This window comes from Hippopotamus amphibius, chromosome 11 (genome assembly GCF_030028045.1).
Source record: "Hippopotamus amphibius kiboko isolate mHipAmp2 chromosome 11, mHipAmp2.hap2, whole genome shotgun sequence".
NCBI lineage: Eukaryota > Metazoa > Chordata > Mammalia > Artiodactyla > Hippopotamidae > Hippopotamus > Hippopotamus amphibius.
In genome coordinates, this window is record NC_080196.1 from 87,139,193 (window position 1) to 87,161,438 (window position 22,246).

A 22,246-nucleotide genomic window follows, 5' to 3' on the forward strand; every position below is an offset into this window, starting at 1 on the left:
CACTTTTGTTTCTGCCTATGTAATCCTACCCTTCCTGCAAATCCCTCCTCCTCCAGGGAGCCACCCCGACTACCCCCGTGCTCTCCGAACCCTCCTTTCTCTCCGAACAATCACAGGACATACCCCTGTACTATCTTGGACTGTTCTCTGCTTTCTGAGTCTTCTCTCCTTGGCTGTATTCAGAACAAGAAGTCTATCTCAGATGTTCCATATTCTACCACAGTGCCTAGAAAAGATTCCAGCCTCATGGCAGGCAGGTCAGTGCCATGTTCTACATCACAGGCTCAAAGCTCTAGGCACCCTATATGACATCCATACATGCACATTCTTCCGAGGAGCCCTGACTTCACTAGTGTCCCCAGAGAACCACTGATGTAGCTGCATATCGTAGGCATAACTTCCTCCACCAGCCCTACTTGCCTACCCCCACAGCGCCTGTCCTTTCTCCCTGTCCACTCCTGCTTCCCCCCACCCCCACTCCCCAACTCTTACTTCTACTATCCCACCCCCATAGCCCAGGACGGCACTTTAGCACTGTGGCCCCAAGCTCAGCAACACTGACGCTGCAGTGTCCTGGTGGAACATGGTCCTAAGGAAAGTCTTTCGGGCATCGAGGTTGAACTTAATTTTATATTTTTGATGATCAGGACAGGGATGTGAGGCAAGGGTTTCCTTTTGACAATCAAACCAGAAGCCACCAATGTTTTGGTAGAGACGTGTTCCAGGAGAGGACTCTCCACAGGGAGGGGCAGCCGTGGAGGCAGCCCTTAGATGTCTCCCTAATTTTATCTCCCCTGGGTTCCCTCATTTGATTCCTGCTCTTGCTGTACACCCAGCCACTGGGGCTGAGGTCCTCCCCCAGGATGGGTCATCACTCTCTGCTCAGTTTACTGAAGCAGCTGGTATGAAAACTAAAAAAGTACTAAATTCTAACATGGAACAGAAATGAGAAAATATAGAGAAAATGCAAACACACTCAAAAATAATGATTTTTCCCCAAACACAGGTTTCTCAGGTAGTTACTCTAGTCCCGAGGAGATTCTGAATTCCAAAGGTCTTCCCTGTCGCCCCTAAATTCTAACACGGAACAGAAATAAGAAAATATAGAGAAAATGCAAACACACTTAAAAATAATGTTTTTTCCCCAAACACATGTTTCTCATGTAGTTACTCTAGTCCCGAGGAGATTCTGAACTCCAAAGTTCTTCCCTGTCGCCCCCGTTCTTTCTCAGCCCCCTACCTACCCCCAGCTGCCCCATATCTTCCTGGCCTTAGGGCAGCTAAAGACCCAGCTGTCCCATGTCTCATACAAGTGTCCCCACACAAGTGTCCCATGTTCAGCTTTTCTTGTTGGAAACTGTCTAGAGACGCTCTCCAACCCTCTCCGCTGCTCCCACTCCCCTAACCTCTCTGGTCACTCCCCCTGTTCCAGACTTGAGCTGTGGCCTCTGCCAGGCAGGAGCATCCTCTGGCCAGAGCTCCCTTCCCCCATCACAGTCACCACGCTTCCAGATGCCTCCATCTACAAGGCAGTCGGTACCTGATAGGATTTAACACGCACTCACATCCGTTCCACACCGGCTTGCTCCGTGCACTAGACACTGCTGGCTCTTGTCAACACTGACATCAGAGAAGCTTTGACTTCACGCAACTTTCAGCGGCGGGCAGGGAGGGCAGACCACCGCACACAAAGCTCATTCTCTGCAGGGGCCTCGCAATGTGACTTGTCCAGTCCTGTCCCTCACCCGGTTCCCCTCTCCCCTCACCCAGCAGAGCAATGGGAACGGTCAAGGGCAGTGTTTATTTGGATCAGGAAGAGACGTTTAGATGCACACAGGCATCTCTGATGAAGCAGGAGACTCAAGCGTGAATTCTATGGCGCCTCTGGGCCCTCCTGCTATGCTGCAGGGCGGAGAGGGACGTAAGCATCACAGCAGGCTTGGCCTGTCCACTCTGGGGCCCACCTCCGGGAGCGGGGAAATGGCCAAACTCAGACAATCACAGAGTCACACAGTGCCATCAAAACACACCTTCTCCTCCTCCCTGCCTTCCTGCCGCCTCCTCCCGCCCTGTCTGTTTCACACACACATTCCTGGTGTCACACCTCGGGTTTCTCTTAGATTTCCCTCTGTATCAAGCAGGCTAGACACCCCTGAGAAGCAAAAGGGAGCTTAGACACAAACAAGGTGCATCATTTAATTCTAGTTTAGCAAGGGTAATCAAGGTATGTGTGTGTGTATACGTCTGTATGTGTATGTGTGTGTGTGTGTGTGTGTAATCTAGAAAGGTGCTGACAGCTGTGTGACTACCCAATATTCATTGAGTAAGCTGACTTTTTCCTTGAGCCTCAGGAGAAACAGGCCCAGTAAGTGCCACCAAACTCACACAGTATCTCTGTTTTCACCCCCAGGGCCGCCATCGCCTCAGGTCTCCATGGGTACAACGGGATGCTGGTGGGGATGCTGATCGCTGTGTTCTCCGAGAAGTTAGACTATTACTGGTGGCTTCTGCTTCCTGTGACCTTCACAGCCATGTCCTGGTGAGGCACCTCCTTCTTTCTGCGCACAGACCTACAAGGCCCCAAGGTGCTATGTCTGACACTGTTTGGGGGTCCAGGGTCTTTACAGTCAGACTGGTTTTTCTCGCAAGAGTCCATGAGTTCAGTTGCAACACAAAGAGATCATTTTGAGTTTGGAATAATAGGGATCTTTCAAAGAGCAAACACTACATTTTTTTTTTTTTTTACTATGCTGATAATCTCCTTTGAATGATAGGCTGAATAATAAAGGCTAACATTTATCGAGTATTTTCTACATGCCAGGCACGGTGCTAGGCAAGCGAGGACTATTATTGTCCCCAATTTACAGAAGGGAAGGCTAAGGCATGCAGAGGCTTCATAGCCTGCCCCACATGATGAACCCAGAGTCTGCACTATTCAACTCCAGCCTACATGGGAATCATCTATCCTGTGGCCTAACCAAGACCCAAAAGCTGAAACTCACTTGTGATAGAATCAGAGCGCTTTCTTGGAACAAAATGTCTACAATTTAAAGCATAGCATCTTTGAACAAGAAGCATCAGCTGAAGTCTTGCTGTGCAATTGCCTAATTTTTCAAAGGGAATAAAGAAGCAAGATGAAGGGTGTCAGGAACAAATAGGCCTTTTACACACAGGATGCTCAATTCACTAGAACCTACAGCAGGTCTGCAGTGTCCAAGATTCCAGTTGCACCTACTGCCATGCAGTAGTAGGAAGCCTGAGGGGAGCCCGTGTTCCCCAGCCCTGAGCTCTATAACTCTCCAACATGCCAATAGACTTTTAACATCTTTCTTTGGTTTCAAAGTCTGGAGTTCGTTTCGTTAAACTAAAACCCGTTAGTTCAATTTAAGTGCTGTTCCATTACTTTTTAGAAGTGTTTGCAAATAAATGACTACATTAAGGATTCTAGGCAATTTATGTTCCTTCTTAGATTTCTCCCTTAATCTATCAGGACGAAATGCTAACACAGTCATTTCTGTGGAGATTTCCTTAATGCCCCCCACGTGCCACGCCTGAGGAGGAGGAGAACTTGTCTTCATTGGCATACATTTGATTTATAACTACATAGATTAAGCCCCTCAGACACAGTGCCCTGGGTGGCAGTGTGTCTACCATGCCCCCACCCCCACCTTCACTTTGCAATTTAAAATGAAAGAGAAAAAAATAAAAAACCATTGAGCACTAATGCTGGCCGAACTCTGTGCTACTACCCGGGCACTTCACTAATCCATCCATGCAGTCCTGGAAAACCAATCCACAGGGGAGGTACTAGTGGTGCCAGAGTTATCCAACAAACAAAAATTAGCTGAGGGCCTGCTATGTGCAGAGACTATTCTAGATGTCGGGGAGAGTGGTGAGCAAGAGAAAGTCTCTATCCTCTGGGAGTTGACATTCTTCTTTGTGAAGATAGAAATAAACATAAATTGTTCATTAAAATGTCATTTTAAGATGTGATAAATGCTTTGAGGAAAGAAAAACATGGCAAAGGAGACAAAGAGTAATTCCAGACTTGGGTGATCAGGGAAGGCCACTTTGAAGAGGGGACATTTCAACTGCCACCTAATAAGGAGGTACCTGCCATCTGTAGATCTGGGTGAAGTACACTGCAGGCAGAACCAGTGGCATGTGCAAAGACCCCAACTGGAGAAGTATGATGTGTTCAAGAAATAAGACCAGTGGGACTGAAGCCCAGTGAATGAAGGAGGGGTAGCTGGAGAAGAGAGCAGAAGCAGATGATGGCCAAGCCCTGTACACCTTGTGGATCCAGTAAGGCTTTCTTTTAAATGAAGTATAGTTGCTGTACAATGTTGTATACATTACAGGTGTACAATGTTATATGTCACAGGTGTACAACACAGCAATTCACAATTTTTAAAGGTTATACTCCACTTATAGTTATTATAAGATTGGTTATATTCCCAGTGTTGCACAACATATGCTTGTAGCTTATTTTGTCCCTAATAGTTTGTACCTCTCCAGTAAGCCTTTTGACTTTTACTACAACTGTGATGAGAAGCAGTTAAAGGGTTTTAAGCAGAGGAGCGATAGGATGTGGTTCAAATTTTTAAAAATCATTCTGCTGGCAGTGTGGAGAATGGATTTTAGCTGGAGTGGGAGTGGATGCTAGAAGTGTGGTTTGGAGTCTGCTGCAATGACCCACAGAGGATGGGAATGCTTTGACCAGGGTGATGTCCATGAAGGTGATGAGAAGTGGTTGGGCTCGGGGTCTATTTTAAGGAAGGTAGAGACAACAGGACTTTCTGGGAGGCTGTGGGGTATGGGGTTGGGGAGGGAGGAAGACTCAGTGCACTCCTATAATTTGCCTGAGCACCTGGGTTGGTGGAGAAGATGGAAAGAAAAACTGGTTGGTGGAGGGAGACAGGACGCAAATCAAGAGTTTTGTCCTGCAGCTCACTGCCTGTGGGAGGTGTTGGGTGCCATGTGAATGGGCCTTTGAGAAGAAACTGAGACTAAGGAAGGTTAATTTCCTAACGCTGCTCACTCAGCCTGTAAGTGTACGAGTTAGGATTTGTGCCTCACTCCATCTTTCTCCAAAATCCATGCTCTCTCCAAGGAAGACACCAAGAAGACAGAGGACACAATCAACTGAAGATTTAATTTTCACACAGTGGTTCCCAGAGTAGCTCCAAGTACTTCAGCTGAATTCCTATGTTCATAGCAGCTCCTCATAGAAGGTTATTTAAAGCATATATTCTCCGCCTGCCAATGCAGGGGACACAGGTTCGATCCCTGGTCCTCAAGGATCCCACATGCCAAGGAGCAACTAAGCCTGTGTGCCACAACGACGGAGCCCACGTGCTGCAACTACTGAAGCCCTCATGCCTAGTGTGCTCCGCCACAAGAGAAACCACTGCAATGAGAAGCCTGCGCACAGCAATGAAAAAAACAAACAAACAAACAAAGCACAACAAACAAAAAAAGAGTAGCCCCAGCTCAACGCAACTAGAGAAAGCCCACGGACAGGAATGAAGAGCCAATGCAGCCAATAAATAAATTAATTAATTTTAAAAACAAGCGTATTCTAAATGTTACCACAGCCCAGGACACATCGTGATGTACGTTGTAATGATCCGAAGACAATACGTGACATTTTGTAAGGATTAGATTTTGTTTAGTTTTCTTGGTTTAAGAAACAAGGAAATGTGTAAATTATTTTATACAATTTTCTATTGAAAACAAGTTATAAGGCTTACTTTTTTTTCCCCAAAGATGTAGATTTATATTGAACACCTTATTTGCAGTCCCAGGTTAATGGACCACTAGAGTCTCAAGGTAGCCAGGAATGGCTGTGCCAAGGAGAGGGGGACAGTGAGTGGTCCAGTGACCAGAGCTGACTAGACGATGTAGATAGAAGGATGATCACAGCGATTAATCTTTAGTCTCTTCCGTCTCCAGCCCTGTCTTTTCTAGTGCCCTGAGTTCCATCTTCAGCAAGTGGGACCTCCCAGTCTTCACGCTGCCCTTCAACATTGCGCTGACCCTGTACCTGGCAGCCACGGGCCACTACAACCTCTTTTTCCCCACAACGCTGGTGGAGCCTGTGTCTTCAGTGCCAAACATCACCTGGTCAGAGATTGAGATGCCCTTGGTAAGTCTCCAGTGGCAGGTGTGGGGGGCCCTGTTTCCACTGCAGACCATCTGCTCTCCACTTTGTGGTTTACAAAGAATCTCATCTTCCCTAGATGCACCTCCAGCAGATGAGTGTCTTAGCAGAGAGGAGGACAGGAAAGGGTCACTGCCACCTCCATATGTTCTTTCAATAAATCCCTGCTGGAGACCTTACACATATCAGGCACTTTATCGACACTGGGAATACACAGAGAATAAAACAACACCCCTGCCTACGTGACCCCTACACTCTGCACAGGGAAACAGATAATAAACAAGTGTACAGATAAGCATAAAGTTGACAATACAGAATAGTAGGATTAAGGGGAAAATATTAAATAAGATGGGTAGTTGGGTGAAGGGTCAAGATACTAAAATAATGTTTAAAATTAGGGTTTTAAAGATATTATCAGTAGAAGATGGGGGTAAATTTTTGTGTATTTTCCATGTCACTGGTTTTAAAGCAGGAATGATTTTTACCCTCTTGGGGAGGGCAAATGTCTGCAGAAATGTTATAATTATCAAGCCTGGGGGGAAAGGATGCCACTGGCATCTAGTGGGTAGAGGCAAGTGATGCTGCTAGACATCTTACAATGCACAGGTCAGCCCCCTCCCCACAGCAAAGAATTAACCAGCCCAAAATGTCAATAATTCCAAAGTTGAGAAACCCTGCTCTGTATTCTATCACACATGTACGTATTCATTTATTCCACTGATCGCTAGACATCAGAGATAAAGGGATATAATAAAAACCTAAGATTAGATATATAGAATTGTAAGGTTTTGACCTTGCTGATGAATATAGAGATAGCTAACAGCTCACACTAAAGCAAGTTTAGTACGTATCAGACACTGTCCCAAGCCCTTAGCTTACTCACTCATTTAACCCTCGTCATAACCCAATACTGTAAGTACTATCATCATCCCCTTTTACAGATGGGAAAACCAAGGCACAGAGAGGGTTGATTGCCCAAGGTCAAACTGTAGCCAGTACCTCAAATATTTTTCATAAAATCTAATTTCTGAGCCCTTCCCTCTCAGCCATGTCCTTCGTCTAAATGTGCTTCTGTGTGGCCCTGGTGCCAGGCACGCAGCAGCTGGGGTGGACAGCATAGGTCCTGCAGGGTCAGCCACACTCTGAGCCTGAACCTATCAGAAAAGTAAAGGTTCCCCTGCCCCTCACGCCAAACCTTTTTCAAGCTTTTGTCTTTTTAAAAAGTTTTATCTGGGCCTGGGGCTAGAATGGGATCAGAGGCAGGGCTAGGACCTAAATTCAAGACAAGGGAAAAGACAGAGCCCTGCATTTAAGCAAAAGCCCACCTTCTCAAAAGGAAAACTGCTGGGGTCAGATCAGGGATGAAACTAACTTTGAATCGTCAATGATCAGCTTTCTGATGACTGGACACACTGCCTCAGGGGCACAACCCGCTGCCCCTGAGCCCTACGGGTAGGCTGGTCTGAGTGACAGCCACAAGGGCATGTGGCACTACCAGAGAGAAAGTCCCACCGAGCCAGTGAGGCTGTACCATTCTGTGCTGAGGGGACCAGAGTGGAGACAGCCACACAGGAGAGTTGTCTCTTGTTCATCTTCAAAATAAACAGTTAAAAAGTGGTAGGAGCCAAATCTAGGTACCTTGAGGCCCAAGCTCACTCTCAGAACTCCCCCCACCACCACCACTCTGACCACTGGCTCCTTTTCTTCTGCACCAGCCAGGTCTGAGTTTTGCAGAATCAATGCCATTTCTCTTTCCCTTCAAAACAATGAAGGGAGTGACTTCTGTTTTGTTTAACCACCTTGTGTAATAACCCTTGTTGCTACACAAGGATTACCTGGAGTACATAGGAGGCTAGTCCTTAGTAAATTTCCACCACACACCTGACTGCACTTGCACCAGTGTACTGGCTGTGGCCCAGGGGACAGCGCGGAGGGGCCGGGGCCACAGTTCACCAGACTGAAATTTGGAACCTGGCAGAGCTTCATTCTAAACCCAGGCATCACTCCAAGGCAGCTTGTCCCCTCATTCTTCTCATTCTTGCCTGCTTGCGCTTTAAACCAGGGTTCCCAGACGGGAAGGTGGCAGTTGGATTCCCCACAGCACCCTGCATTCATCAGACGTAGGGAAGTCGTAGAATGTTTACTGAGTAGATTTCCAGCCTGTTCCCACACTGAAGCTGAGCTCCCTGGACTGGTACCAAAGGTTTTCAGGGTTCCTTTAAATAAGACAGGGCCCCCACCCCGTGACTCCTTGCACAAGTCTATAGGTTCCGGCCTAAACTGTGCTTGGTGATTAAAAGGCCACCCATTCAGAGACAAGAGTGGACATAGTTGAAAAGCTCTCTGGAAGAAAAATAAAATTTTATCAAAGGGAGAAATGCAATGAACTCCCAACATCTACAGTAGATTGTCTGTAACTAATCCATTGATCCTCAAGGTCTGTTATACATTAGAATCACCTGAGGCCCTAGCCCTGCCCGCCCCCCCCCAACCCCCCACATCAGTTAGAATGTCTGGGGAGCGGCCGGGCATCAACATTTGTTTAAAAAGATCTTTAGGTGATTCCAATGAACACGATGTTTGGAAACCAGTGAGCTAATCAACACGTATTTATTAAACACCTATTATGGGCCCAGGTAAAGCAACCCTGTCCTCAAGAGGTCATGTGAGCTGGTAATGGAGAAAGGAGTTAGCAGAATTTTAACGCTGGAAGGTCGTCTGCTAGGGCAGCCTCCTCATCTTATGGAGGAGGCCACCAGAGTCTACAATGAGGAGGTGACATGCCTGCGGTCACACAATGGACTCCTGCAGAGCCCCCAAAAACCAGAGCTCTCAACTTCCAGATCAGTACTCTCCCCACCCTGTCAAACTCCCTCCTCTCCTTTTTGCCCTCAAAGAACTTTGTGCCAAAGTGTGGGTGATTCAGCTAAGGCAAAAAAAGGTCATCTGACATCACTGCCAAATCAATCATCTCTAGTTGCAGCACCACCCAATGACTCTCAGGCCCAGAGATTTGGGGCTTTATGCTATTCTCCTAAGGTTCCTCATGCTACCTTGCTGTAATGCTAAGTGCTCCTCAAGAGCAGGGGAAGTGGCTCCTCCTCCTTCCCGGGGTCCCACCATCCCCAGGGTAGCACTGAATGTGAGGCAACCTCCAACAGTTTAGGGGTCCAAGCTCAGAGGCTCTAGCCTGGACTTGGCCACCATGAGCTGGGTGACCTTTGATCAAATCATTCATCGAAATGGCCTAGAATATTTGCAAAATTCCTGGAATATTTCTAGGATTTCAGAAGGTCTAGAGGAAATCCCCTAGTGCCCTGAAACCCCCAATGGCAGTCCAGGGAGGTATCCTCAGGTAGCCTCAAAGCAAAAGCCATGTGTCCCTCAGAAGCACCTATGTCCCACCTCTGTGTTGGGGGACCTGCCCAGCCTTGCATGAAGGATGCTCAGATGCCTGCCGGGTGTTAGAGTGAGGAGCTATTTGTTCCAGCTTGTGCCCTCTCACGATCTCCCACACACTGGAGGGCACAGCCATCCTCCCGTTTCACCCCATTACCCCCCCCAGGAATGGCTCAATCCTGGCCTCAAGGCCTGGTCCTTGCATTATCAGCCCACACTCCAGTGACCTGGATTCTGTTGACTTCGCAGCTGCTACAAGCCATCCCCATCGGGGTCGGGCAGGTCTACGGCTGCGACAATCCCTGGACAGGAGGTGTGCTCCTGGTGGCCCTGTTCATCTGCTCGCCACTCATCTGCTTGCATGCAGCCATTGGCTCCATCGTGGGGATGCTAGCAGGTAGGACAGGGCCCCCGTCTCTGCAGGGATCAGTGTCCTGGGGTCATTTCTCCCCAGCACACAGCAAACAGTCTAGACATATCTTCACTGGAGTTTTTAAACACTGTCAGGACTTGAGACTTATTTTTCCCTTTCTCAAGTCGCCAAAGGGAGCAGATGGCAGTAGCAGGACACGTGGAGAGATGCGAAGGGTCTGAGATGTGTTGGCCTGTAAACTGAGCCCCTGGGAGCTGAGGGGTGGGAGGAGGAGGGTAACCTGGTGAGGGTGGGGAGGCAGCAGCAGACCAAGCAGAGGGTATAAATGACCCAGCACTTTGAAATGTTGACTGAGCCAAAAGGAAAAAGTTTTCTCAAAACTTGGATTGCCATTTGACAAATGTGATTTAATTTCTACATGTGTGTATATATACACATTTATATATGTAAATGCAGACGGTAGAGTCAGAAATAAACGTTGGGCGCTTTGCGAATAGGAGCCTGTTGACTTATGGCAATATTTTTCCAAAACTGGAAGTTGGAAGCACAACTTTTTAAACAATTTTTTATTGGGAAATAATTTCAAATATCAAAAATGATGAAAATAACAATAGCCCAAGAGGCACCCACAAGTTCTTTACCTAGATCACCTGCTGTTCACATCCCACCCCTTTTGCTCTCGCTTCTCTATCTGCATATATCTATATGTATATATACATAATTTTTCTCAACCAATTGAAGCAGAATTTTTTCAATTGAAATCTGTCTTACTAAAAATGCAGCTGCTCTGGCCAAAGGAGTGGGGAGGGCCTGGAGTCTCACCTCCTCAGCCTACCTTCACCCTAGAAGTAGTCATATCTCTGAGTGAAATCTTTGAAAACTAGAGGAAACCACTGCTCTCCTTCCATTGTTGGTTTCCTAAGACCGGACACCATCTGTAGAGGCTCCTCCGATGCGCAGGGGTAGCAGGTGTCGGAGGGACGATGGAAGTGAGGCCTCCTGAGACCTGGCACCAGCCATGCGGTGGCCTTTGTGCTGTGACCCCGAATCAGCCAGAAATGTGACACCTTATCCCACAGCCCTGACGGTGGCCATGCCCTTCAAGACAATCTACCTGGGCCTCTGGAGCTACAACTGCGTCCTCTCCTGCATTGCCATCGGTGGCATGTTCTACGCCCTCACCTGGCAGACCCACCTGCTGGCCCTCGTCTGCGGTAGGTATCTGGGAAAGCTGGCAACCAAGTCACTCTGCTGTTCCTTGCCCTCCCTGCTCCCCTGGTTATGTGACATCCATGGTGGCCACTAATCAGTACTGAGCAGTAGTGATGGGAGGACTGTGGCTGGGGTCCTATCACTGGAGGATTTAATGGTGGGGTCCCTAACAACTGGGAGATTTGAGGTTCCTCCTCTGTCAGAGGGCGTCACCACCACTGTTACTGCTACTATATGTACACAGTGTTATAAAGTTCATGAGGAAAACACACATGCATTTCCCCCTGTGCTAGTGGCAGCATTCCTGCCCTCAATAACTCTGCATTCAGCCACTATTTGTAGGGCATCACTAAGCACTAGGCCCTCAGCTAGGCATGGAAGATACAGAGGTGACCACATCCTCATGAAGCCATGGTCTAGCAGAGGAGAAGTAACTGCACGATTATTCAGGCTAAGATATTTAAAAAGACTGTTGGAAAGATTCACTGAGATGATGTACCCGAGAGCACTGAGGTCCCAGAAAATGATGACATAGCACAAAGGGAGCTTGATTTCCATAGAGTAAACAGAGAACACACTGTGTGAAGAGAAATGGGCCACTGTCATTACATCTTCACCCCAGCACCATACTCTGTAAAGGGCAGAATATCATCTTGAAGAGCTTTTCTTGTTTCCCACACACACACACACACAAAGACTGGAAATGACTTCCATGTCTCTTGTATCCTCCTTAGCATCCAGCACGAGGCTGGGCTTGGAGACAGTAGGCTTGGTAAATATTCACCAAGTCAAAAGTGCCAGATATTTTGAGGTCTAGACTGTAACTGTCTTTGACCTTCAGAAGACTGGCAGGTTCCTGTGGCTGGAACTGTCTCGGAAGGCTTCAGGCGGAGGCTAGTGTTTATCTCAGCACTTTCAGCATGGGATTTGGATAGGCAGAGACGGGGGGAAAGGTGTTCTGGGTGGAGAAACAGAGCAAAGGTACAGGGAGCTTGTCCAGAAGCATCCAGGTTGTGGATGAGTGCCCCTAACTGTCCAACTACTCTCATCCTATGGGTGAACCCAGATGCCTGACTCAGGGACCCAATAACGTCCAGCCACGGTGGGACTCGATTAAGGTCCAATAGCATCACAGCAGCTCAGAATCTTGGACAGGAGGGACTTTAACCAGAGCTCACATAGTCTGACCACTCACCCCCCAGACAGATAATTATCCAGGCATCCAGCCTGCGCTAGACCATCACCAAGGTCAGTGTGGAATAGTGAAAGATGCTTGTTGACCACTGACTCTATGCAAGGCCACCATGGAAGTGGGGAGGGGATAAAGGGGTAAGTAAGCTTTAATCTCTCCCCTCAGAGAACACACAGCCTGGTGGGAGATGGAGCACATCTACCTGCAAAGATAACTAATAACGTCAGGCAAACATGCCAGATGTCAGGGTGTGGTGCAAACACTGAGCCTGCTGGAGCCAGAGTGGAGCCCTGCCCTTGGGGAGGGCTGGGGGCGGGCTCTGGGACGCTGACTCCCGATGGTCCTTGTTTTTCCACAGCCCTGTTCTGTGCATACATGGGAGCAGCCCTCTCCAACATAATGTCAGTGGTAAGTTGGGTTCTCCTGACACTGCCCTAAAGTGCTCCTCCCACCAGGTCTTCAGGATATCTGCAGTCTTGTATGTTCTGGTAGCTAGCACTCCACACAACACCCTCGGCAAGGTTTATCCAGGGTTTGTCCAGAGGACTGGCAATTGCATACAATGTGCCTCTGAGGGAGTGTGTGTGTGTGTGTGTGTGTGTGTGTGTGTGTGTGAGAAAGAGAGAGTATTGTAAACAGCAGTGGAGAACATAGACCATGGATAGACAGACAAAGGTACACATGTTTGGCTGGATATGGGAGATCATCCCTGGGGGATTTTCAGCTCCATCATTAAAAGATTCTGATTGTGCCCAAAGGTACCACCACCTCAAATTCAAACCAACTACCCTGATGTGATTATTCCAGAAACCAATGCCTTCACTAGGGGAGGGTCCCCATCCTCAACCCCTACCGCATCCTTCTCCCCACAGGGTCCCTGGAACCTAGGAACATTTTCAGATCCCAGTGTTTTTGTTTTCAGGTCGGTGTGCCACCAGGCACCTGGGCCTTCTGCCTCTCGTCACTCACCTTCCTGCTCCTGACAACCAACAACCCGGCCATCTACAAGCTCCCACTCAGCAAAGTCACCTACCCAGAGGCCAACCGCATCTACTACCTGACAGTGAAAAACAGTGAAGAAGACAAGTCCCCCAGTGGTGATTAGCCAAGTTACAGGCAGAAACACTCTTTGCCTGGACCTGGGTCTGCTCCCTGTAATCTCAACCCCGGGGCAATCAGCTGCAGCACTCACTTTCTTTGCTTCTCTTTGTACCTGTGTGGAACCAAACACACCTGTAACTTTCTTCCCCTGGTGCTGATTTTCTCTTTCTGCCCAAATCGCCTTACCTATCTATTGTGCATTGTTAGAGGAGGTTGGAGATGAGCTTGCTGGCATTAATAGTAAGGCATGTGTTTTCCATGTCCTTGGCTTAAAACAAAACCACTCTTTGTATTTAGTCTTTTGGAAAGGTGATTAAGAGAGGAGGCATGTTTAACTAAGTAATAGATGCTGTGAAATTGAACTTGATGAGTGGTTCCTGAATAGGTGAAAATTTGGGGGTGCAGGCACCACAGTGCACAGAGATAATGGCTGATGGTCACATACGCTTTGCATAAAAGAGAGGAATTTCACACAAATAGTTTTAAAGTCAAAACAGGGACAGCTAGGGCACTGAAAGTGTCTAAATAGGAAGTCTTGAACATTCAGGGGTCAGAGTAAAGGGCAAGAAGGTGTTCCATAGCAGGAAGGAATCAGTAAGACAGAATCCTATATCACACATGAGGAAGAGTAAGCATTTCAAAGCAACTTCGAGCAGGGAATTCAGTTGAGGGAAGCACCTGAGCGCAGTATGAGGCTGGGGAAATTTATTTTATTTTCCCGTTTGCTTGTGGGTGTTGGAAGCTTTATGAGATTTACAGTACTTAAAACAAATGGTTAGCCTTGAGTAGAAGAACAAACAATTAACCACGAATTTCATAATTTGGCTTCCCAATTATAGGCATTAGCTTACACTCAACCTTTATTTATATATAGATCGGAGTCATCAACTTTTTCCTGGAACGTGTCAAATAGTAAATATTTTTGGCTCTGGAGGCTATACAGTCTCTTACAAATACTCAAATCTCTCATCGTAGACAAAGCAGCCTTAGACAACATGTAAATGAATGAGGGTGGCTGTGTTCCAACAAGACTTTATTAACCAAGCAGCTAGCTTTGGTCTACAAGCCGTAGCTGGCCAGTCCCTGATATAGATGATGATATAATAAAGGAGCTAGAGATCCACACATAACAGGTAGGAGCTGGTGGGAAGTGGGCAGATCCAAAGGATACCACCAGGTTCTTTACACCAGATAGAGCCACAAGGCATTGACACGCTGGGCGATAGTGTGAGGATTCTTAGGAAATGGAAGTCACTCAAGAAGGAGAGATTAGTGTGACCGGAAGCAGGAAGATCTGCCTGAGGCTCTTTCAGAGACTGACAGACCCAGTGATGAGCACTAGGAGGCGCAGTTTTACACCAGGCCCTCCTTCCCCACACAAGTCTAGGAACCACCCCTCAGGCTCACCCTCTCCGGCCCCTTACTCTTCTTGCCCTCTGCCAGCAGGTGCACCACCACCACGTGAGGAAGAAGAAAACTCGGGCCCTTCAGTGCAGGGGTTTCTAGGCTGGAAGAGCAGGGAGGCTCTGGAATCTCAAGGTTGGAAGGGAGCGTGCAGGCCAAATTGTGCCACCATCCTGTGATGCGTGAACCCCTCTGTGTGGAGGATGAGGGCTTCTGTTCCCTGCCAGGTTTCCAAAGGGGCTCAATCACCCAAAACAGAGGAGACACACTCCCATCCGCCCCACCCAGGTATTCTAACAAGAGATAGAACCAGAAACCTTATTCGTTTATTATGGGCAAATTGGTTGTAGGAAATCCCCTCTTCTCTCCGTTAAGCCCTTGAGAATCTCCACCCAAAGCATTTGATCTGATGGTAACAGTCCTTCTAGCCATGCTTTTTATTGGATTTCCAGAAGAGGAAAACTATTTGGATATGAAAAGTGCTTTTGGCTTAATTGGATGAGATTATCTCTCCCTTTCCTTTCTCTCCCCACATCACTTCATAGTGTGTCATTTACAGGTTACCACTTTGGTCACAGGTATCTGGGTTGTTTTGCCCTCCCAAGTTCCTGCCTTAACCCTCACAGGAATTAAAAGTTAACTGTATTACCAGGGACTTCCCTGGAGACACAGTGGTTAAGAATCCGCCTGCCAATGCAGGGGACGTGGGTTTGATCCCTGGTCCAAGAAGATCCCACATCCCACATGCCACAGAGCAACTAAGCCCATGAGCCACAACTACTGAGCCTGCACCCTAGAGCCCGAAAGCTGCAACTACTGAGCCCATGTTCCGCAACTACTGAAGCCTGCGTGCCTAGAGCTCATGCTCCACAACAAGAGAAGCCACCACAAGCAGTCAATGAAGACCCAACACAGCCAATAAATAAAGAAAGAAATTTTTTTTAAAAGTTAACTGTATCACAAGCTGCCAAACTCATTTGGAGGAAAATGGATAAAAGCTAAGTTATTCAGAGAAAGGAAAAATTATGTTCAGCAAGTCTGGGAAAGCCACAGGACCCCAGAAACTCTATAGTGCACTGTGATCAAGATGGCCAGGTATTTATGTACAAATAGAAAAACACATTATCTGCTAGTGTGATGTAAGAAAGAACCACCAGGACCAAGTATTATTAATCACTGAATTAGCTTGCCAAAAGAAGTTGTACAGGAGTGATAAAAAAAAATTTTTTAATGTTTTGGGGCTAAAAGGCTGAAAATTGATGGTACTTTCCAAATGTGGTCAATCTCCTCCCAGAGGCAAAACAAACCTCATTAAGCCAAGCTGGTGGGCAGAAGCAGCACCTCTCTCTCTCAGGCATGGATGAGGGTGGGGCAGAAGTGAAAATCCCACCCCTCTAAGAAAACTCTGCCCAGTGCAGGGCACTCTACCTACAAGCCATGGGCAGATGCCCAGATGTCCTCTGAAATAGCCCAAATAGACTTTCAGGACCTAAGAGCTAGCTCCCTGGAGTGATCTTGCCCCACCTTCACCAGAGCTTCACCATCTCCTGCCCCCTTGAATGAGTATGGCAGGATCCCTAACCTTACAGATTCTTACCACCAACATGGGGTTGCTTGGGAGCAGGCCCCCAGGAGGAAAACAGAAGGGATTTGGAGAGCGCATCATAGCTGTTTTCCTACTATCTCCCCAAACTACCAGCATCAGCTCTTGGGTGTACAAATAATAGTTGAATATAAATATTTGTGGCTTAACAGAAATAAGCATTCATTGAAGGGAGTAGGAATGCATGTGTGGGGTTGGGGAGGAGGGGGCTTTAGAGGAGGCACTGTCTTAAACTCTCTTTCCCTAACATACCCCTTTCTCCCTCTCTCCACTGTCTTCTCCCTCTGACCTGGCCATCTCCCCCTTCCATTTTGATCTTCTCTCCTGCAACACTGATAAGTTCTACTATCATTGTGAAATAGTTTCGTTCTGCTGCATTTTTAAATAGTCAGTCTTAAATCATCTCTCCTGTCTCTTCTATGATAATTGACATAATAAAATTTATTACTTCTTCTTGGTCAAACTTGGGAGTTTGCTAGGAAATAATCCATTTTCTTTAGTTGTAAAATTTTGTTGCCATACTATTACTCACAATTGTTTCATGGTAACTTCTCTCTCTCTCCTGTTATCTGTTGCTTTGTCTCCTTTCCACTTCTAATCTTATGTAATTTTGCTCTTTTGCTTAATCAGGCTTGTGGGGGTTCATCCATTTTATTGGTTTTTTTCAAAGAAGCATTTTAGAATTTATTTGTCCTTTTCTACTCATTTTGACTTTTTTACTTATTTATTTTTCCTGTTTTCTTGTGGTTTATTTAATTTTTTTCTTAATATTTTAAAATTTATATACAGTTCCTTTATTTTAGAGCTTCCTCCTTTGACAACAAAGGCATTTAAGGCTATTAATTTCCTTCTGAGTACATCTTTAGCTATATGCTGTAGGTTTTGGAATAAAGTATTCTACTTTCACCAGTTTTAAAACAGTTTGTAATTTTACTTCTTATTTCTCTTTGATGCAGGATTACTTAAGAATTTGTTTCTTAAATTCCAGCACTTTCAATTTTTTGATACTTTTCAACTTCTTATATCTAATTTTATAAGATTATAAGCAAAGAATATGGTTTGTTCGATCTCTATTTTAAAATGTTATCCATTTTTCTGTGTAGCCAAGTATTTGATTGATTTTGGACATACAAAATGCAGATTTTTGATTTGAAGGAAATACATATTAAATTGATTTATTAATTGCATCATTCAACTCTTCTATGCACTTATTTATCTTTTGTCTATGCATCTTAATTCTTAAAAGCATTTATTAAAATTCAACTATAATTGTGTAGTTTTATTAAACTGTCTTTGTATTTCTGAAATATTTGTCTCATATATTTAGCAACTAACATTGTTTGGTGCCTATGGACTATGATTTTCATTGATTCTTCTTAAACTTTCTTTTACTATTGCAAACTAACCATTTTTGTACTCATTAGTGCCTCTAACCAAATTCCAACTCAACTGACATTTATGTTGCCATAGCTAGTTTCTTTCTGTTATTTTTTTATCCCTTTATTTTAACCCTTATCGTTTCCTTTTAACTTTATCATTTTCTTTTAACTGTATTTCTGACCTCATTCACTCATTCATTCAGAAGACATTGTATGAGGAACTATTAATATGTTACTCAGGCCCCCTTGATATCAAACCAGGAAAGAATCAGACCAGTTTCTGCCTTCAAGGAATTCACTTTATGGGCATTTTCCTGGCCAGGTGAGTAGTCTCACCTGAGATAAAGATGAGGATGTCACCACATAAGGATGCCATGTAGGGTCACAGCACCAGTTTCCTGATTTTGAATGAATTACCTTGTTGGGTTAGTCTTCTGTTCAGGAAAAGTATCAAGCATAATGTTAAGGGTTTCAGAGAAATTTCTATGCCTCTTCTCCTCTTGTCCTCTATCTTGCCATTACCTGCTGCCCAAACATTCCCAACTATTCCTTCAGTTCAAGTCTTTGAACCTGTTAAACTGCAAACAGTCCTGGGAAGGTAAAACAGTAAGCATGATCAATCACTTGCATCTTAGTTTGAAGCAGTCATTTCTGAGAATAGACTGGATGAAAAAAGGAGGGGAGAGTACAAGGGAAAAAAAATAGGTAGCAAATTTTGAAAGTGTCTTTGGCAAAGGAGGGCATTATGAGATAGGGCCAGGCTGGGTAAATGAGGTCTGGAGGCCCCTTGTTTCATCAGGAATGATGATGAAGCTATCGTATTTGGCTTGGAGAAGAAAAGAAATGCCTGGGGCCGTGACCGTCTGCAATATAAGGTAGCACATTTGGAAGAAGAAGTCAATTTACTCAACAATACTTCAGAGCATGGAATAAGGACCAGTAGGTGGGAGTGATAAGCAAGCAGACATTGAATCAGTAGAGGGGGTGCTTTTTCACAATGCAAGTTGCCTGAGAAATGGTTGTCCTATGAGACCCAGAGTTCAGGAGCAGGGCTGGAGGCCTGCTGGAGATGCTTGCTTTGGGTGGGGGTAGACCAGATGACCATGCAGCCTCTCTTCCAACTCCAAGTTTTGGCAATTCTATAGCCCTGAGTGCCTACAAAGGACTAGAAAATCAAAAAGGTAAGAACGTGGAGATAAATAAGCCAAAAATATACCATTGCTGCCTTTAGAGCTTTTCCTAGAGCTTGACTTGTTAGCCATTTGGTCCGTCTACCAAAACGCTCAACATGGCTGCTTGTATGGGTGCAAACTGAGGGGCCAGCATCACTCAACTGTGCCTTGTCCTTGACCTTCTCCTCTTCATCACTCTTCCCTCTACAGGGATTCTTCTTCTGGTCAACCCTCTAAGATCTGTCCATCAAAAAACAATCTTCCTGGCCTGCATCTGTGCCTACAGTAAATCTGTGTGCCCCCGCTGGTTTGTGCTTCCTGTATGAGTGTGAGCTTTGTCTCCTTGGGTCATAAAGGCTGTGAGGGCCTGGGGACAACATAACCTAAAACCAGCTAGGAGCTGGCAGTTTCAGTGTGGTTATGAGTTCCACTCAATAAACCACAGTCTTATCTGGCAACTTTCAAAGGCGTTCACATTTTAATGTGAGATTTTTCAAGTTGCCTGGCTTTTCCTGCCTCTTGCCATTCAGAGAAGATAGAAGAATCCATAGGGAACACTTCTGTCCTTAGTGGAACTAGAATTCCAAGGCCCCAAGAAGGGAGGCAGGGGGCATTGCTGGAAAAGTCCTTATTCTCTGTGAACTGATAATTAGGAGCTGCCAACCCCTCCTACAGCTGCACAGGCTGCTGGAACAGAATGAAGTACAGGAATTAACTCTCCAGGGAACTTCTAGCTGGGCTTTCATTTATGCCACAGGAACTCTAGCCTTTTTCCCTGGAGGAATCTGAGCTCCCCAAGTTTGGCTCCTGAGGGTCAATGCAGTCTCCTCCCCCTATGAAGATGGAAAGGCAGAGTTGAAGCCGTGAGCATTATAAAGACTTAGTTCTGAAGTGAATTCTGATTGACCAAGCCCTTCAGGAGATAATCTGTATGCATAGGTTACCTTGGGGATCCCCCAGAGTCTGAGCCGCGGCCTTTCGTAAGACCGTTTGGGGACAAGGGTCCACCTCGGTCTTCTGCTTTCTAGGAACACTCCACTGCCCCTCTCTCATCTAGCGTGCGTGACAGATACGCACCACACTTCCGAGGACATGGTTCCATTTGGCTCATGGAACGTGTGTGAATTTCCTGGAAGGCTCCTCCCTCCTGGGTAATCATTTCTTGTCTTTTCAAATTGGTTACGTGTTGTACGTGGGTAGCATCTCCCTGTCACTTTCAGATGCTTAGTGGCTGGAGTGAACATGCCACAGGAAGTTCAGGAGACGTCAGGAGAGGCCGGAGCCAGAGGGCAAGAGATGGGCCTCCAGAGCTGAGCCAGGAGACCAGCCAGCTGGGGGCAAAGACTGTCTGGTCAGCAGACAGCCGTAGGCCCTGAACTTGAAACACCAAGGGAAGGCCCTTGTGCAGGGAGCTGACCTATAGTCAGTTCCCACCCCTCCTCGGAATGTGGAGCCTGACGGGGTTCCTCCCCACCTCTTGTTTGCTTTCCTTCTTCAGAAGGCCCTCCGTGATCAGGACCCCTCTTCGGCAGTTCCAAAACACCTGGCCTGGAGAGAAGGGGGCCTTTGACGTCAGTGGGGAGTCTGTCTACTCAGGTGTAGCTAATATCCTCAGTGTGAGGTTCTGTTTCTGAATTTGGGTAGCTACCTCACACCCTGTCACTGAGGGGGATGGGGGTACACACGTGCAGGGATTGGGGTGCACATACGGTGGGTGATGGACCCATCCTACTCACAAAGCCAAACAAAACACGTTTGGATTGGGCCTCCTCCCCAGATTCCAGCCCATGAGGCTCCGCCTCCCCCAATGGCCTCATGGGACTTGGGAGGGCAGCTTCCTTAATATAGGGAGCTCAGAGTCCTTTCTGGAGGCAGGAGTTAGGTCTTGCCCTTCCTGCTCCAAGAGGGCCCCCAGGACCCGGTCAGCAGAAGTCAGGAGGAGGAAAGGTCTAAAAATTTCCGCAAAACCAGAAGGATAGCGTCTAGTATTATTAGGCTGTGCAGAAATAGGCATCAAGACACTGATGGCAGTACTGTCCCCCAGCCTGTGCCCTGCCTGTGGGGGGAGTTAAGGGAGTTCATTGAGGTGGGAAGGCCAATTGCCCGCCCCCCTCCCCCCCCCCAGGAGACAACACTTAGGTAATTGCTGTAAAGGCAAATACTGGAGCAAGAATTCTAAGGAGAGGAGCAACCAGAGGCGACGCCTGAGGGAGGGCAGGGAGTCCAGGCTCTGCTCTTTTAAAGGAAAACTGCCTGCACAAACCGGGTTGGGGGAACCATGGTAGCTGAAGCCTCCCCCTGGGGAGTTTAGGAAGGTCGGAGGATAAGCAAGCTGCAGGAAGGGCGCTGGTCTTTCCTCTCCCTCTTCCTCCATGGTACCCTTCCTCAAGGGGAAGACATGCACCAGACAAAGGGTCAGGAAACGCAAAGAGAATTTACAGAAATCCAGCAAGAGGACGAGCTGGCCGGCTCTGGGAACAGAAGGAGTTCGGGTTTGGGGAGAAGCCCAGCACCTGAGTTGAGGACCAGAGACACCGCCCAATTGGAAAGAAGCTTCTTCCCAAATCCTGGTGGCCTAGATTACTGCAGCCCTGTGCAGGAAATCAAAAGGAGCTCAGGTAAGAGGTCCTGGGGGAGAGAAATGAATCAGGTAGAGCTCTAGCCAAGAAGACCATCTATCTGACTTTTCAAAGGAACAGAAAAAAGATAGGCTAGTCTTTTTCTGTTCCTTTCTTCTGCTGAGCTGCAGAAAGGCAGTCCTGGGGTGGGAGACCTTATTAAGAACTCCTGAGAGAGTTCAGATCCTGGAAACTTCAAGCTGGAAGAGCTGTTAAATAGTTACAGTTCAAATCCCTTATTTTTAGATGAGGAAACCATGGCTCACTTGTGATAAGTGAGCTTGGACAAATGCCCAGGTGTTCTGACTCACAACCCTGAGCTCCTCTTGCTCATCTGGTGATGGTTCCAGGTTAACCCATCAACCCTCGAATCCCCTTACCACCTACCTCCCCACTGGATGGGCCATCATATTACTTATCAGTAACCCACAGCTCTGACATCAGTCTGGTTCCCAGGGCAGCCCCATGTTGAGCCGTCTGGAGGGGCCGTCGCCCTCCCTGGGTGGTCGGTCTGCAGCCCAGCACTCCTGTCCTGCCCACAGGAGATCCAGAAGCAACACTATGTCAGACCACATTTGGGGCCACCTCCCCAGCCACCCCAAATAAGGACAATGTGTTCAACGAAAAGAA

The 22,246-nt window shown here is 46.9% G+C and overlaps 1 protein-coding gene across 1 annotated transcript in view; it reads left to right on the top strand.

The window, feature by feature from the left end:
- Nucleotides 1-22,246, top strand: part of SLC14A2 (solute carrier family 14 member 2) — a 58,778-nt gene that overhangs the window by 19,763 nt on the left and 16,769 nt on the right. The window contains exons 4-9 of the mRNA XM_057698927.1: nucleotides 2,411-2,539; nucleotides 5,956-6,148; nucleotides 9,812-9,959; nucleotides 11,015-11,149; nucleotides 12,698-12,747; nucleotides 13,262-13,436. Coding sequence (XP_057554910.1) covers nucleotides 2,411-2,539; nucleotides 5,956-6,148; nucleotides 9,812-9,959; nucleotides 11,015-11,149; nucleotides 12,698-12,747; nucleotides 13,262-13,436 — 830 coding nt within the window. The remainder of the gene's footprint in view (nucleotides 1-2,410; nucleotides 2,540-5,955; nucleotides 6,149-9,811; nucleotides 9,960-11,014; nucleotides 11,150-12,697; nucleotides 12,748-13,261; nucleotides 13,437-22,246) is intronic.